Source organism: Colletotrichum karsti (assembly GCF_011947395.1).
Source record: "Colletotrichum karsti strain CkLH20 chromosome Unknown Scaffold53, whole genome shotgun sequence".
Taxonomy (NCBI): Eukaryota; Fungi; Ascomycota; class Sordariomycetes; order Glomerellales; family Glomerellaceae; genus Colletotrichum; species Colletotrichum karsti.
In genome coordinates, this window is record NW_024065953.1 from 310,645 (window position 1) to 327,193 (window position 16,549).

The window sequence follows — 16,549 nt, forward strand, 5'->3', positions numbered from 1 at the left end:
TGGGAGTGACGGGCTTCTTCGTCCGCCCTGCCATGTCGGTTGGATGGTTTGTTGCGCCGATCTACGCCGAGGGTCTTTGGCAGACCACATCAAGCTATCTCTATTGACAGCGCGGAGATTTACACGCCTATCCGCCGGCACAGCATAGCTAGCGTCTAGCCGCCTTCAGCCCGAGCTCTTGTTTCGAACGTCGAGGCGCAACATGGGAAGTCTCTACCGGATATATCTCATCGGAACTCCTGTGGACAACATTGTCCCCATTTTAGACACATAGTAAAGACCCTTTGACGTTCACAAAGAGCTACGCAGCAATCGATCTTACACAATGATTGGATTTCTGCCCTTGTCCGATTACTTACTGCATGTTGCATCTCTTTCGCGCAGCAGGCCAGTGCTTGCCGGAGATGCTCTGCAAGGATATCATTCCATCTGGGGTCAAAGAGCGCCCCCCCGCTAATGGCGGAGATGGATCGGAAACGACTTGTCAACTACTCTGCCAGCCAGAAGATGATTTCGTCAGAGGATTGATGAACTTAAGACAAAGACGCCCTCGCTATGCTTCACAAGGAAGTGTGAGGTGAGATGAGGCAGCGTCGGATGGATAAGCTTGAGGGGTCGAGCTTACCTCTTTGACCATCGAGAGTCAGGAATCACCCGAAGCTGCTCACCCATGTCGCGGTTTGTCTCCTCAGACCCTTTCCATCACATACCTGGCTCCGAGGCTTTCCCGAGTTAAATGCCAATCACGTCCCAAGTGTAAACGTCTGATTGAGGCTGGTCGCCGTGTAACTACGGAAGCCTGCAAAACCCAGCGGGGACAGTCTACAGCACAGAGCAGCCAATCAGCTCGTGGCGACATTTGAGCTTTATGAGGTTCAGGATCGGTGCTCCCCAGCGATTGACAGCAACGGACCAGGAGACATGTTGGTCTGGTGAGTGCACTCACCGTCTTGACAAGATGGCAAGCCTCATACGGATACTGCCTGGGGCCTGGCGTGACGGGATGAAGACGAGGTGAATGGAATTCTTCGCAAGGGATAGGCCGAACGACTCTGGACGGTTGGATGTCGGGACTCAAATGAGATCTTGAAGCGGCGACAGGGTATCCTACATTATCGTGACTTGACCAAAGTCCCTTTTTGCAACACCCACCATGGCGCAAGCTACGCCCGACTGTGCTCTCGCTTCGTGGTACCCTTGCTCCGGCTCCCAGGGAACCGAACCGAATACAGGGATGTGCTCGTGTCTTCTGCGTCCACCTTGCAGTAGCGTGCCGTCAGAGGTACCTAGGTAACATTTTACTGAGCAGACAGAGATTGGAGGCTGTTTGGGATGGCACATCGCAGGGTCTCGTAGGGCGAGTTTAATTTGGACTTGAGTGCGTCTCGACCAAGTCGAGGTGAGCCGGACGAGTTGAAGCTATGTACTATGTATTGAGCGTGAGAGTTTGCGGGCACACGGGCAGGGCCGCGGCCAATGTCCTCGCCACCAGCTGGGCTCACTGGGGAAAGGAGGCGGAATCATGCAGGTCAGAACTAAGGTCGGGTCCGTTGTGATCTAGCCGCAGACACTTGCGTGCTACTTATCGGCGGAGACGTTTACGAATATCCGCACCTGTTTGCCTGTGTTGAAGACAGCTGCGGCTACAACTTGATGACATGGCAGGCAAATGAGGGCGGGTTTGGCAGCTTAGGTTGCCGAAATCCCAGGTGCTGCGAGCAAACAGCATACGCTGCAACACTAGGAAGCGGTCGGACAAATTGCTCGCGGACCGACGGTCTAGGATGATTTTAAGGTCAAGACAGGGTCGTAAGCTGAAGATGAGTAGGTGGTCACTGCGGCCGCCCATCACATGATTCCCATTGCTTGTCTTCCACTAAGACCAAGGTACGTTGCAGCTTCGCAGTAAGGGTCTCTCGGCCAGGCTGAGTTCGAGGATAAGCCCACCTCGTAGTCCGAAGCCCCAGCAAGACCGTCCTGCTTCTAGACCGACGCATTGGCGACTGTTGATGGGAGAAGGAGGCCAGTCCAGACGCATCGGGGATAATGCTGGGTCTGCAAACGAAGTTTCCATCAGTTGAACGGGTCCTGATGCCGGCGACGCTCTTATTTGTTTTATGATGGCCGTGTTGCAGGCAGAGGTTCGTCCGGATGGCCGCGATGAAGAGAGGACGGCGAAGGAAAGGTGGAGAGAAATTTGATGCTGTAAGGTATCCTGGCCCGGGCCCTGGCCCGGGCCCGTGGGCCTTCCTGTCACCAGGAACCGCGTTCGCTGTGCCGCTATCATGCGGCGACTCCCCCAAGGACCTCGATCAGGAAGTCTTCACAATTGTGGGAAGGTCGCCCCATACGATCATGACGACACGGAATCTACCTTTCTCAAGCAACTCGGACGGCGCTTCTCCCCGGCTTGCAGCTGGCTGGGTCCGAAAATAGTCATCCACTGCTGGTCAAGCCGGCTCTTCTTGATCCTTCCGGACATGAAAAGTGTCAAGGTGGCCAGCCAGTGTACGTACGGATACGGATGGGTCAGAGCAAGACTACCCAACATACCTTACGGCACGCAACATCAACATCGGGCCCCTGGCAATGAGGACTGGCCAGGCAAGAGTGTATCGTATCCGCATGTCTATTGCTTACTCTGCAGGGAAGTATACCAACTCCGGCACTCGAGACGCGATGGCGTCGTGAGGCTGAGGCCAGATGGGTACCACGTTTCATGAGCAGTCCCAAAGACAGGAATGAGACCAAGTTTGGTCATTCGTCTTCCTCGGTCACGAGCGGCGAGGAGGAGGAAGAGCAAAACAGACCCCACATTTTGCCCGGCGATTCGGGTGCTTGCCAACACCGTTTGTCGCGACGGGAGCATCCCATGCCATGGCCATGGGCAACATGAAGTTGACGGCGTGCAAGAAGAGCGCGGGGAAGTGGTTGGTGGGCAATGGGATGGGATAGAGAGGGATGAAATTTACGATGAGTACCTAAGCAGGTAACAGATGACTGCAGGTGCTCTACCTAACTAGGTAGGCACCTGTAAGGTAGGCAAATGGCGAAGCGAGTTCTACTACGAGGTCCAGTGACTTTCGCCTTTCCCAGACAAGCTCAAGTTTTCTAGCTGTTTTCCATCCTTTACAAGTTGAGTCGTTCAAGTCATATGGACACATTCCATGGTCAATGGAAGCATTGAAAACTCGGATTCGTTCTGCTCCATGTACGGTGCTCCGCGGAGTACCTTACCTTTACGTTGAGGTAAGGTAGGTAGTTCAGAGCTTAAAATAGCGGCCCGCCACGAGGCGGCCCTGAGTCGCAACGGCCGGAACGCCCAGTGACATTTGGCACTTCCGTGTGCGTAAGGTATGCCTACACAGCTACCTTACTTCAGTTTTCGTACCGTGTAGCTACCTAGGTACCTCGAGAACAGGCGAGGGAATCCATAGTTACGTTGGTGCTGACAGACGGCGATGCCACATATCTCAACACCAACACAAACTCCAATGCCAATGGAACGCTAAGAAACGGCCGACGGGTGAGCGCAACGGCTCCCAATTCCTGCCGGGGCGGGGAGGAGTGCCCTACCAAGGTGCCCAAGCGGTATCCGACGCCGAGCATACCTACCTTATCTTACATAGTTGCGGCAACTTAAGGTAAGGTGGGTATTCGTCTGACAGTGGAGGGTTGATACAGACTTCAGAGACGGGACGCTAGGTTTTTTAGGTAGGTAATGTGCCCGCTGTCATTTCAGCAATTCAGCGCCGCTCTCGTCGCTGTGTTGAGGTATCGTAGGTAGGTATCCCTACCTAGGTATCTTAGGCACAGGCACCTCAAGGATGGCAACAGGTACGTACCTATCTTTCAGCCATGGAGGGAGGACAGGTACCTCAAGGTAAGCAGAACGTACCTTCACCGATGGTATTGCTGCGAAGTGGAATGGGTCCCCTTTCAGTGTTTCCATTGGACGCCTCGCGGCCGATGTGGCTCAATCGATCGATATTTCCCCACTAAAGCACGGCCATTGTCCGGTCTGGGACTCTGGGTCGCGGTCTTGGTCTGGGTGCCGGTGGCTCTCCCCGGCGATTCTTAATTAAACGGTTGGCTGTCGTTATTCCAACTACCAACAGAAGTTGACCTGTTGTTTTTTCTTGATGGTTTTTTTTTTTCTTACCCTTCGCCGTCTTTTCTTCCCTTCTTCCACGTTCTAAGGTACTCTCCTTCTGGCTCGTTGACTCGTCCTTTCCCTTCCTACTCCCGTCGTTACCTGCATCCCCACCTACCTGAGGTACCTGCAAAGGTACAGTCAGAGCTCTGTCATTCCATTGTTCTCGTCTGCTGTCATTGTCGCATTTCCCGCCTACCTACCTACCTACCTCCTACCTTACCTTTTAGTAATTACAGCATCATCCAATGTCCCTCCATGCATCCCCAACCCCGCCACTCTGTCCCGCGGGCCTCCGTTGCTTGCGACTTGTTCTTCCTCTCCCATATCAGCCAGTCTCTCGACCCCGAGATGCTTACTCGACGACCCCTGGCATACATACATGATGCCGGTCACCGGCCAAGGGCACACTCAGACTCCAGAGTCCAGAGAGTCACACTCACAGCCCTGAGCCAGGGCCTTACTGACTGAGGTGCGGCGTGTGTGCGAATATGCTCACTATCCTAGTCTAGTCTCTAGGCAAGGCCCTCTTTTATTCCCAAGTTGTTGGACTGTCCACTCATCTTGTACGGAACCAACAGTGAAATGTGCTTCGGTTGCGTTGGTGCAAGCATTTATCGTACCACGAGCTGTTTTTGCACTCTCCAAACTTGGTTAGAGCCACCACCAACAACACGCCCGGCCAGACTCCAGAGCCAGGGGGTGGGTGACCGACCGCAACGCAACGCAACACAAAAGAGAGAGAGAGAGAGAGAGAGAGAGAGAGAGAGAGAGAGAGAGAGAGCCGGCTGCTTGTCCGTCTCCTTGCGTTTTTGCTCTTGTCAACTACAACACAACCGTCTCTCACTCGACAGCCTCTCGAGTCTATACATTGAGTGGAATGCGATGCACTGGATGGACCGTGAAGCAGCGTCTGACGCGAAAAATACCATCCGCTACCTACCTAATCACGAAGGACCCTCGAGTGTCGGTTCCATGTTGGTTCCTTGAGCATTATTCTGTCCTTTTCCGCCTTTCTCTCTCACACACCCCCCACCCTCCTCTTCTCTGCCTGTCTCCTCCTCCACCTGCCTCCTCCTCCACGTCTCGCGCGGCCCCCAATGTCACCCATCCTGGGCTGGTTGAATCCTTCACGGGACGGTCCAACCACCACAAACAGCTCCAGCAGGATAGACACGCATGGTACCAACCTGACGCTTCGCTCTCCCCTTGGGCCTTCGAAGCAAGTGTCCAACTCCACCGCGCCATCTGTATTCGTCCAGAGTCCAGAGTACGGATACCGGTACGCTGCTGGTGCGGTGCTGGTCGCCAACCGCATCCGCCCTTCACCCATGTTTTTGCTCTCAGTCACATTTGCCTGCCTCTCATTCTTACCATGTGTTGCTTGTTTCTATCAATATTCTGATTTGGCGTCTCCACCCGGACGTTGCTTTCGCTTGCATTCCCTCTCCCTCTCCCTCCTCTCCCTCCCCCTCTCCCGTCTGGCATACAGACGTGCATCTCGTGCCCATCGCCCCCGGATATCCAGTCGCCAGTACAGACACTGCCTGGTGCCTCAAATCTTAGCCGTGCTAAACTTAACAACCTACGTACAATCTCACTACGCATACGACTGCACTTGCGCGAGCATCATCAGTCGGAAATAGACAGGCACCTGTCTACTCGGGGTTGTATAAGAATTACTCGAGTCTGCCTCGGACAATGCAGCACGTATACTCACTCGGTCTGCCTTCTTCTCCCGCTCCGTCCATAAACCCGGCAAGCGACGATCCAAGTCATCGTCTTAAGGTAGCCAGTCACCTTATCCACTCAAATTGGATCTAGGCAAACAGGGCCTGTCTTCCCGTCTTCCGTATACTTTACCTAGCTTCACTCACACACTCCCTGAGGTGCCTTGCCCTTTTGCTTCGTCTTTATATTCCACCATAGGGTAAAGTGAGGTACAGCTCCAGCTAGCCCCCCTTGCCATCTGCCTCTGCCTCTGCCTCTGCCTCTGCTGCCTTGTGTTGCCCCTCTCACCATTTCTGGAAGCAATCTTTATAAGTATCCCGTTCCCCATCTTACGTCCTGCTCTTTCAGCCTTCCTGGGCAAGGTTGCCAATCAGATACGCAGTCCCTGATCTAGGTATCTTATCCACACACTCCTCCCACTCACACGCATCCCTCCAACGAGTCCCAACAGGGCACCCTCCACCCCCCTCACGGCCTGATTGCGTCTTGTTCCAACGCCCTGTTGGCATATAAAGCGAACTTTTGCGTCCAACACAGAGTCCGGGGGGAGAATAGGGAATAAAGGAAGACCAACAAAAAGGGCTGTGGCCACGCCAGTCATGGACCTAACACCACCATCATTGACAAGGTCGCCGGCGTCTCCAACTCACACCTATTGCCCTTCGGAAAGGTCGTCTCTGGATTATCCTTCCCCGGATCTCGCAACCCAGCAGTACAAGCTTGCTTCTCTGTACGCCGCCGGTCAGCTGTGCTCTCTTGGTGAGGCTGCCGATGCCGATGCCGATTCTTCTTTGCCGCCTCTAGATTCCGCAGCAACTACAGGCTGGGTGTCTGCCAACGAAATGGCGCCATCGTCTTCTTCATTGTCTATTCCGAACGTCCTGTCATCAGAGTACGACCCATTCGCCGAGTACGACCCTCCCATGCCATCTTACGGATCAGAGGCATACCCGCCACCGCCGCCCATGCACTCGTCTTCAGTCGGAGGCCAGCCGCATCCACTCGCAGATGCCTCCGGGCGTTCACCCGCGCCGTCATCGTCGAGGAGCTCCTTTTCGTACGTCACAGGCGGTCCTTCTGCGGGACACCTGGGCCCCCGGATCAAGGTGGAAAACCCCGGCGACTATGGCTCGGGAATCGACGTCTCCCAGTACCCCTCGCCACGCTCGATGCAGGCGCCATACCTCGCAGAGCCCAGCCAGTACCCAAGTTCGCATCAAAACTATCTACCCGACCCTCATTCTCCGGCGTGGTCCAAATCCGAGCTGGACGCTGAAAGTTACTACAATCACTCCCCGTTGGGAGACGCGGGCTCTTCCGGCCACGGCTCGAAACGCGGTGACTACTTGAAGCAGAATCGGCCGAAGAAGGCACAGCGCAAGATGACGACCGCCGAAGACGCCAACTACCAATGCGAAATCAAGGGCTGTGGCAAGCTATTCAGTCGCAGTTACAACTACAAGGCGCACATGGAGACGCACGACGAGAAGAGGGAATATCCTTTCCCTTGCCCAGTTACGGACTGCAACAAGAAGTTTGTACGAAAGACGGACCTCCAGAGACACAACCAGAGCGTGCACATGAAGGAGCGCAACCACAAATGTGACTACTGCGGCCGTCTATTTGCTCGCAAAGACACACTGAGAAGGTAAGTCCGGGTGGGCAGACGACAAGAGAACCCGGGCTGACATTGTTTTCCAGGCACATGGGTGACGGGTGCTCCAAGCGTTTTGACGTCGGCACCTGTGACCTGCGCGTCGATGGTTACGAGGGAATGGGTGCTCTCAACCGCAACATGGGAGGACCTATGCATCCCATGGGACACGGTACACTACCGCCGATCACGATGCCTATGGGGAGTGGCAGCGGTTTATTGCACCCGGCGACCTCGGTGAGCAGGAGCAGGAGCGTCATGTCGGGCACGAGTGAAGGTGCACAAAGCGACCACTGGCCACGGTAATGGGAAAAGCCAAGGTGGCTGCCAGAGACGCGGGACATTCTGCACATGACGGGGTATGATCTATACCGACCCCATGTTTGTATTATTAACTACCTGGGCAGGTAGGGAGGAAAGGTTGGGGCGGGTTCGGTATGACGGCGCGGCGCGGCACCGTTTCTATGATTATTTTGTTTTCGCGCATGTTTCTCTAGTAGATACCTTGCTGTTGGCGTTGGAGCATTGAGATGCGACCCCGGATGACGCTCGATGGCGGAATGCAATCGGCTGAGTCCGAATACCAAGACACGAGTTTCATGCCTGCAATACTGTATCACGTGCTTTCCGGAAGCTTCACGCCGACAAAACCAATCAGGATCCGAAGGATGATGAAGCGAAGGGAGGCCACTCGGGAGAGTGAATCACAACTACGACAACCCGCTCGGAAGGCTGACTTGGCTCAGTTCGCAAATTGCGGGATAAGAGGCGTAAGGCAACCTACACCTGCAGCCCGCAGACACATATTAACACATAACGCAACGATCTGATAGGGCTACCAACACAATTCGAATACCAGCAAATCGATTGTTACTAGGTATGAAGTTGGTAAGGTACCTGAAGGAAGGTAAAGAAAGGTAGGTCAGACGGTAAGGCAAGCAGGGAAGCGATTGGCACGGCAAGCGCCAGGCAGGTTGCAGTGTCACGACGCTGACCTGCGTCTTATGTCCGCGGCTTCGCATCGTTGTAGCGGATGCGTCAACATTGTGTGAACGAAGGAAGTCAGAAGTCGCTCGGCTGGAAGCACTTGACAAGACATGTGGGATCGTAGGTAAGGTAGGTAAGGAAGGTAGAGAGAGCTCATGCAGTCAGTCCACCAGAGGCGGTGACAGCGTAGGTAGGCAGGTAGGTAGGTAGGTAGGCCGGTTCACGGATTTGAAGCGCCGTGGGCTTCATGGACGAGGCGCTACCTACCTCGTAAAGGCAACGGGTACTGCAAGTGAGAATGGATATGTACAGAACTTCCAGGATTGCCAAGGTACCCGTGCTGGCCTGGGCGCTGGGTGGGCCTCTACGAGGGCCAAAAACCGAGCGAGCCAACAACAAGCAGAGTCCAGTGGTTCGAGTCTTTTTTTTTTTTTTTTTTTTTTTTATTTGCCGCTTTTGCCCCCCGCCCCGTGGGGTGTGGTAGCCGGGTGCAATGCGACGCTGCACCAACAAGTGCACTAAGACCTTCATGTCTCCCGCCCCGGTGATAAGTACTTTGCATACCTACTTAGACCGGCAAGCGACCGACCGGCCGAATCATTCTGACGAGTTGCCTTGATCTGGCAAGTAAGTCGTCAATACGTCAATGGCACAGGAATGAGGCACCCGACACGACGGGCATTGCGACAGACAGACCAGAACCTCAACCCCGTGTTGTCAACAGATGAGATTTTCAACAAGCTGAGGAGGCAGGCATCATTGAATCCCGGTCCGAGTCATGGTAGCGAGTGTTGTGTCCAACGTTGAATAGGTTGTAATTGAAATGTAATTGGCTGTCTCTGTCAGAGTCTTCAGACCTTGTCGTCCGGCGCTTGTGCTTAGGTTGCTTGTTGATTGCTCCATCTCACAGCTGAGAGCAACGAGTCTTGGTTTTTCATTGGTTTGAAGCCAACAAATTGCCCGAGTCGGTTAGCAGGGCGGGCGGACGGGCGCAACACCTGATGTGATGGATGTATTGGTAGGTATTGGATGACTTGTGCAGGTTCTTTTTGTGAAGTTGTAGGGCTTAGGCTTGCTTGCTTGCCTTGCCTTGCCTTGCCTTGTAGCTAATGATTGTAGCAACTACCTTGGTTGTTGCACGTCTAAAATTATCTTTCCAACCCGAGGTACGGTTGCTGCCCGCTTCCTTCGCTGCGACTCTGCAACCCATTTGGACGTGCATCTCCAGACGAATCACCACTTACAGCGGTCAGGATACATACCTACTACCTTGGTTGGGTGTTGAGATGGGCTGATCGGTAATTATCGATCTGGATGATCCCCGAGACGACGGGAGGCGCCCCCGTCCCCTAAGCATCGCTGATAATCAAGGCATACGGGGGGGATCGAAACCTCGACGTACAATAACACGACGTAGAATCATCCCCGCTTCACCTGCATCCTGTCATAAATATCTGACGGACGGGCACTGTCTCTCCCTCCTTCGGTGCATCCTCGGGCATCACAGCCCTCGACATGGCATCGTATCCGTCCGTCTATTGCTCCCAAACGCGGCAGCGTCGCACTCTTTTCGCCATTGATATTTCTTGGCATCTTTTGATCGTGGCAACTCGGCGTAGATTTCCAAGGTTGCTACGGTTGGCCGGCTCAGAAGCATCTCCACCTTATTGGCGCACCCGCGCCCCTTCACGCCGGGCGTGTCAACGAAGTCACGTCCCCCCCCCCCCCCCGCCTTTGGCGAACACCCACCCGTCCTATCTTCGAATGTCTCTCGGCCACGCTGCCTGGTAGGGCTGGGGCGCAGCTGCATGCACTGCACCGATATGCCGGGTTGAGTACGTCTGCCCGCCATGTAACCTTCCCATCGGAAAGGCTGCAGATGCGTCATCTATTGTTGCAATATCCCCCCCCACCCCTCCCTTTGGCCACTCACTTGGCGGTCCGCGGCCCTGATGATCGGCGCCGGGCTACAGCCGCCCGTCTCTGCATCCGCCGGGCACGCCGAACCACGCACCCCGCGCGTGCGTTTGGTAATGATCAACAATGATTCGGGCGTCCAAGACTCTCCTGTCCGCCCAAAAGATCCTCGGCAGCTTTGCCTATGCCGTGGCCGAGACTCGAGAATAGACGCACGTCGTGGGATGTGGAGGGGCCAGAGTCTTAGGCACGAAAGCTCACGGAAGAACGACTGCTGACATGATGGCTGTTCACGGCACGCGAGGTCGCGACTCTTCTTGTTCTGAGGAAATCGTCTGCATTACTTTTCAAGCCACATTGCCTCTCTATCAATCCCATACAAAAAAATACAATTATCGGCTAAGAACATTTCCTAGCAGCCCCCCCTCTCGCCTAAGAATGACACGAAACAATACAGGCACGAGCAGCTGGGTATCTAGTCCATGTGGGATGACATATGGTGCGTTGGCAAAGCCGTCAAGACATCGAACGCACCCGTACCAATCCTGCCCAGGCGACCCATGACGATGCGACTGCTTGGCGTTCTGAGATCATCCCAGTCACCGTCGAGAACGGCGTCTTTCAAGAAGGAGAGTGTGGTCTCGAAACTCATCTTGGTGAAGGGGCTGACGTTGCCGCGCAGCCCGTTACGATTGAAGGGCGTGAAGTCGCCATTGCGGGTCATGTAATCGGCAATGAGATTCAAGTGTCTGTTGTCGACACTGATACCGTGACCTCCGAAAACCCCAGCCAGCTCGGAGACGATGTTGCTTCGGCACGCCTCGACACCATACACATCCAGGACGGCCGCAATATCGTTGGTTCCAATCTTGTTCGGGTTGATGAAGTCGCCGTACTTTTGCATCGCCCTGAGGTTGGCTCCCGACGTGTAGATTGCCGGCACCGAGACTTCTTTGCCCGTTGCGGGGTCCGTCACCTTGTGGGCGTCCGTGAACGTACATGAACCGACGCCGGGGATCTGCTGGACCACTGACTTCTTGACCGCCGCTTGCACGATATTGAGCATCAATACCTTGGGGGTGTCTGCCTCGAACTCGAGCGTGAACTCGCACCATTCGCCCGCGTCGTCGCTGCGGAACTTTGTGACTCGAAGGTACTTTTGCTTCACACGCTCGGCTCTGAAACTGCCCTCGCTGTCCGAATCGTCATCATCCTCTTCCTCGTCACCCGAGCCGTCGTTCCTGGTTCCTGGCGGCGGGCTACCACCGAAGCCCTCATCTTCTGGGGACCCCTCACGGTCCATCTGTCGCTGGACGGCGTCATCCTCATCATCGTTGGGGCCGTATGAAACAGCCTCTTCCCGATTCGACTTGTTCTTGGCATTTGTCGCGTCACCGTCGCCGTCGTCATCGTCATCGTCGTTATCATCTCCACCAGATCGCGTCTCTCCGTTACCTGATACCATTTCCACGACGCCAGATCTGGTTCCGACCTCCGGTGTCGCTGAGCTGGTTTCACTGCGGCGCTTCTTGATTTCCTTATTCATGGCCTTCAGTAGATGCTCGAGGAACCTTTTCTCCACTGCATCCATAACGTCGGAAGTGTCGATGGCATACGTCTTGGTGTACTCTGCAGCGGGGAAGAAGTTCAGTCGCACATCGTAGAGCTTGGCCAAAGCACCGTTATTGCCTTTACCAATGCGTTCGTTGACCTTGGCCGTGTCGAGCACGTCGGCCAAGGGTAGGACGCTGATTGACTTAGCAAAGATTTCTCCCTCGGCGGCAGAGAGCTCCTCGTGCAGGAGAAGAGTCATGGCCGGCGTAGAGATGGATCGACTGGCCGTCATGAGAATTTCACGGAGACGAGGAATGCCCAGCGTGACGTTCTTAGCCGAGTGACCAGCCAAATGGAAGGTATTCAGCGTCATCTGTGTTGACGGTTCACCAATACTCTGGCCAGCCACAATACCGACAGCTTCGCCAGCCTCGACCAGCGACCGCATGTACTTGGCCGCGAGGACAAGCTCTGCAGATCTCTTGTTCACGGCGGGGGCGTTGATTAAACCAGATGACTCCTTGGACTTGTCTTTGATGAGGCCATCCTTGTTCTCCTTGACGTATTTTGCCATCTTCTCATAAAACTTTTCAGACGTGGCGAAAGCCACTCTTGCCGGATTGACGAGAGAGATGATGGGGTCCTTGGCGGCGATATCGACCTTGGAGTGCTTGATGGCGCTCTTCATGTGCTTGATAATGTCGTCCTTGTTCCCGGCGAACTTGTCCTTGAACTCGTTACCGAAGCTGAGTTGGGCAGTTTCGGAGCCGATGTTGCGGAGAACGAAGCCGAAGTCGGTGAGGTACTTCTGCTTCGTAGGATCCAGTCCGTCCTCGCCGTACAGGAACTGCACCAAGGTGCCGTCTGCGTCGCGAACTGTGGAGTCATACGACACCGTCAAGCCCTCCATGCCCTTGATGATACATCTCTGAAGGTAACCGGAGCGAGACGTCTTGACAGCGGTATCAATCAGACCTTCACGACCGGCCATGTGATGGAAGTAATATTCCTGGGGTCGGATTCCAGTCAAGAAACGCTGAACAATGTAGCCACCAGCGCGGACGTCTGTCTCGAAGGGCCGGAAGCAGGGCAAGGACTTTCCGCTGACCATAAGAGGAACTCTCCTACCCTCAAGAACTTGCTGTCCCAAGTTGCACGAGATGAGGTTGGCGTTGACTTGACTACCTTTGGCACCAGATGTAGTCATGGCCTGCATTTGGTTTTTGGGGAATTGCTTGACCAAGCCAATCGGCAAGCATGCAGCTGTAACTGCGCTCGAGACCTGTCCGGCGCGGTGGTTCATGAGCATATCGAGACCTTCCTGCTTGGTATCGTCGCGCATGACCTCCTCCAAGCGGGCAAGAAGCTCCGAATCCGTGCTGTTGGGGGTCTTGTCCTCCAGCGACACGTACTTGGCTGCAACTTGAAGACCGATAGTCTTGGCTTCCTTCAGCTTTTCCCTGCGAGATACCTCGCCTTGGGGCGTAAGTCTGAGATCATCCATACCGCAAGTAAATGCTCGCATGTTCAAGTATCTTGTGAGAAGTCGACCCATACCACTGAGCAGCTTGCCTGCTACCGCGGGTCCATAAATTTCGTGAATGGCATGGATCAGACCACCTGAGCTGGGACCGAGCTGGGCCTTGTCGAGGATGCCAGAAAGAAACTGCCCGTCCTGGAACAGGACATCGCCCTCCTCAGAGTCCTTAGCCCACTGCGCGCCCTTGACTTGACTCTTGCCCGTCATCCAAAGTCCTTCGCCATTTGGCGGCTTGATGTTCTTCAGGATGGTGGTGACAACTTGTTTGCCGGTCCATCTGGGAATTGGCTTGATGACGGCGGGAGGAATGAGCTCAATTCGTTCGCCGAGAATATGACCGCTCTCCGGGCGCAGGGCCGAGTAGATGAGTTGCTGGTACGCATCACGATCGAAGAAAGTGTCCTTGTTACAAAGCGCCACGGAAACTGACAAATGGTCCTGAATCAAACCACGAAGGGGCTTGCCTGCCGTTCCTGACAGGTATTGATGGTCTGTGTCCGCAATCTGTAGGGCCTCGGCTCTGGCGACCTCGTTTTGAGGGAAATGCATGTTCATCTCGTCTCCGTCGAAGTCGGCGTTGTAGGTGTTGCAGTTGGCGTAGTGCATGCGAATCGTCTTTTCTCCAGGCAGCACACGTACACGATGACCCATGATAGAGGGCTTGTGCAGGGTTGGCTGGCGGTTCATCAGGACCACGTCACCGTTTGTCAGGTGACGGTAAACCTTCTTGCTCTTCATGCCGCTCATCTGATTGTTGGTGGGTGCGAGAAGCTGGTTGGCGAGGGATACACGATCATCGGAAGACTTAGACCGCAGATTGACGATCTGCCCGTTCTCGTATTCGATAGCCGCCGCACCGGGCCACTTATCGACACCGTTGATGACGGCTTGCTGCATGTCTCTGAAGTTATGGCTCGTGACCGGCTCAGGGTAGGTGAGCTTCCGAGCAAAGACGGGGGGGACACCAATCTCGTTGGTTTCGATATTGGGATCAGGGGAGATGACACTTCGAGCCGCAAAGTTGACACGCTTGCCCATCATGTTTTTTCGGAAGAGACCCTCCTTCTTTTCCAGCTTTTGCTTAATACCGTCCTCGTTTCTCTTGGCAGCTGCGCCTTGCACGGGGTTCTTGCTCTTGTCGATCAAAGAGTTGACAGACTCTTGCAACTCCGTCCAGATCTGATGCAGATCGCTGATGTCTCTTGCTCTGCCGTATTGATCCGTACCGCCTACATTCTGGTGCATTCTCGCAATGTTGCCGCAATTTCGCAGGATCATCTTATACAGAGAGTTCTGCTGGGCTTCGGAGATTTGAGAGTCGCCAGTGCGAGCTTCAGGGCGGAACTTGTTCGGTGGGACAAGGATGGTTCGAAGGAAGAACATGTCAGCAGACACCTTTGCTGCCTTCTTGGTCATCGGTTTCGAGTTGTAAATCAAAGACATAATCTCCTGCTCTTTGTCGAACAGCTCTCGCATACGAGCCCGAACTTCCATCGCACTGATGTATCGTTGTTGTCCTGGGGCAGTGGTGACGGCATCCAAGCGGACCTCATCCTCCTTGTCCATAGGCTCTTGCTCGTCGCCGCTGCTGGCATCTCGCATTTCAATGTCGTTTTCTTCAGACGAAGCCATGTCAACATCTGCAACACCTTCGTCGGCGTTTCCGTACTTTGACTTCGACTTGGAGACGCGCTTTGCGGTCGCCATCGAGTCCTTGATGTGCAGATTTCTCTGGGCCATCTGGGCGAGATCCTTCTCGCTGAGGGCCTTCTCAAAGATCTTGACAAAGCGGTCCTTCCGATACGCAGGTGAGACGCCGCCACAGTTGTCGCACTTCTTGGGCTTGGTAATCTGTGTCATGAAGTCCTTGATAAGCTCCCGCCTCATCTCAAGCGAGCCTTCATGCTTGCCCTTCTTGACCTCGCCGATGCTGAGCTTGTGTGACTTGAGCTTCTGGCGGACAAATGCTTCGCGCGCGCCAATAACATTATCGACAGTGGACGTGCCCTCTTCTTCGGCCTCGCTGTCGTAGTCGGTAGGGACTCCGGGCATTGCAAGACCTTTGAGGTCCTCGCCGATGGCGTCGACCAAATGAGCATCGTGTAGAAGACCGTGCTGCAGCAGTCGGAGCTTGCAGGAGTAACGGTTGATTTCGCGGTGGCGCATGCGGAAACCTTTACAGTACACACATTGCGACCTAAGAAGGCGGAGGACCTGGTCGAGGAAAATTGGGTGGTATACGGGCACGGGAAGCTCGATGTGGCCGGCGTGGCCGGGGCAGGAAGACTGGTTCAGGTTGCACGTTGCGCAACTGTGATGGGATGTGTAAGTCAAGCGAAGCGGGAAAATTTTGAAAGAAGCCAGGAGACATACAGAGCATCGCCCCAGGAGCCAAGGGCAGGGTCATAGAGACCACCTGGAACGGGATTGAGGAGGTTATCGAAGGTGCTGTCGTTTTCGACGCGCTTGACAGAGATTGCTCTGATTTCCTCTTCGGTGAGGAATGTGAACTCGACCGTCTCTACAGACGACGAGATGGGTTGTGAGATATTCATGGTGCCGGTGAGGCTTCACGAACTAGCCTGACACCAATCCGAGTCCGTACAGCAGAAGGCGAGGCGGAGAGAAACAAATTTTCCATCCAGCGTCCTGCCCAATACCTGACAAAGTCCAGAAAGCATTCAGTCGCAAAATCAACAAGGCCGGTGGGACGGATCGGTGGGCGACAGAGGCAGAGGGGGGAACTTTTTTTTTAGCGGTGGCTAGTGGCAGAAAAATGGACCCGCTGTGGTGGAGCTTTTGCAGTTCTGTGTACCTACCTACCTTAGGTCCCAGTGTCCCACGGCGAAACGGACCTGACTTCGTACGAATACCTACCTAGGTACCTTGGGTGAAGTACGTAAGGCAGACAGACACCTGCCCAAAGCCGTCTACCAAGACGGCACCTACATTCTGCCGTTGAAAGACCTTTTTTTTTCGGAGGTGCAACCACCAAGATCGATTGTCCACGTCC

At 54.6% G+C, this 16,549-nt stretch overlaps 2 protein-coding genes across 2 annotated transcripts; one reads left to right on the forward strand and one right to left on the reverse strand.

The window, feature by feature from the left end:
* Positions 1-6,483: 6,483 nt before the first annotated feature.
* Positions 6,484-7,844, forward strand: CkaCkLH20_12039 (uncharacterized protein; the record flags this gene model as incomplete). The annotated part of the gene is made up of 2 exons (XM_038894753.1): positions 6,484-7,532; positions 7,586-7,844. The coding sequence occupies 2 exons, from the start codon at positions 6,484-6,486 to the stop codon at positions 7,842-7,844; spliced, it is 1,308 nt and encodes a 435-aa protein (XP_038740010.1).
* Positions 7,845-10,917: 3,073 nt separating this feature from the next.
* CkaCkLH20_12040 (RNA polymerase Rpb1) lies at positions 10,918-16,091 on the reverse strand (the record flags this gene model as incomplete). Its single annotated transcript, XM_038894754.1, has 2 exons — positions 10,918-15,847; positions 15,910-16,091. The coding sequence occupies 2 exons, from the start codon at positions 16,089-16,091 to the stop codon at positions 10,918-10,920; spliced, it is 5,112 nt and encodes a 1,703-aa protein (XP_038740011.1).
* Between the last annotated feature and the right edge of the window lie 458 nt (positions 16,092-16,549).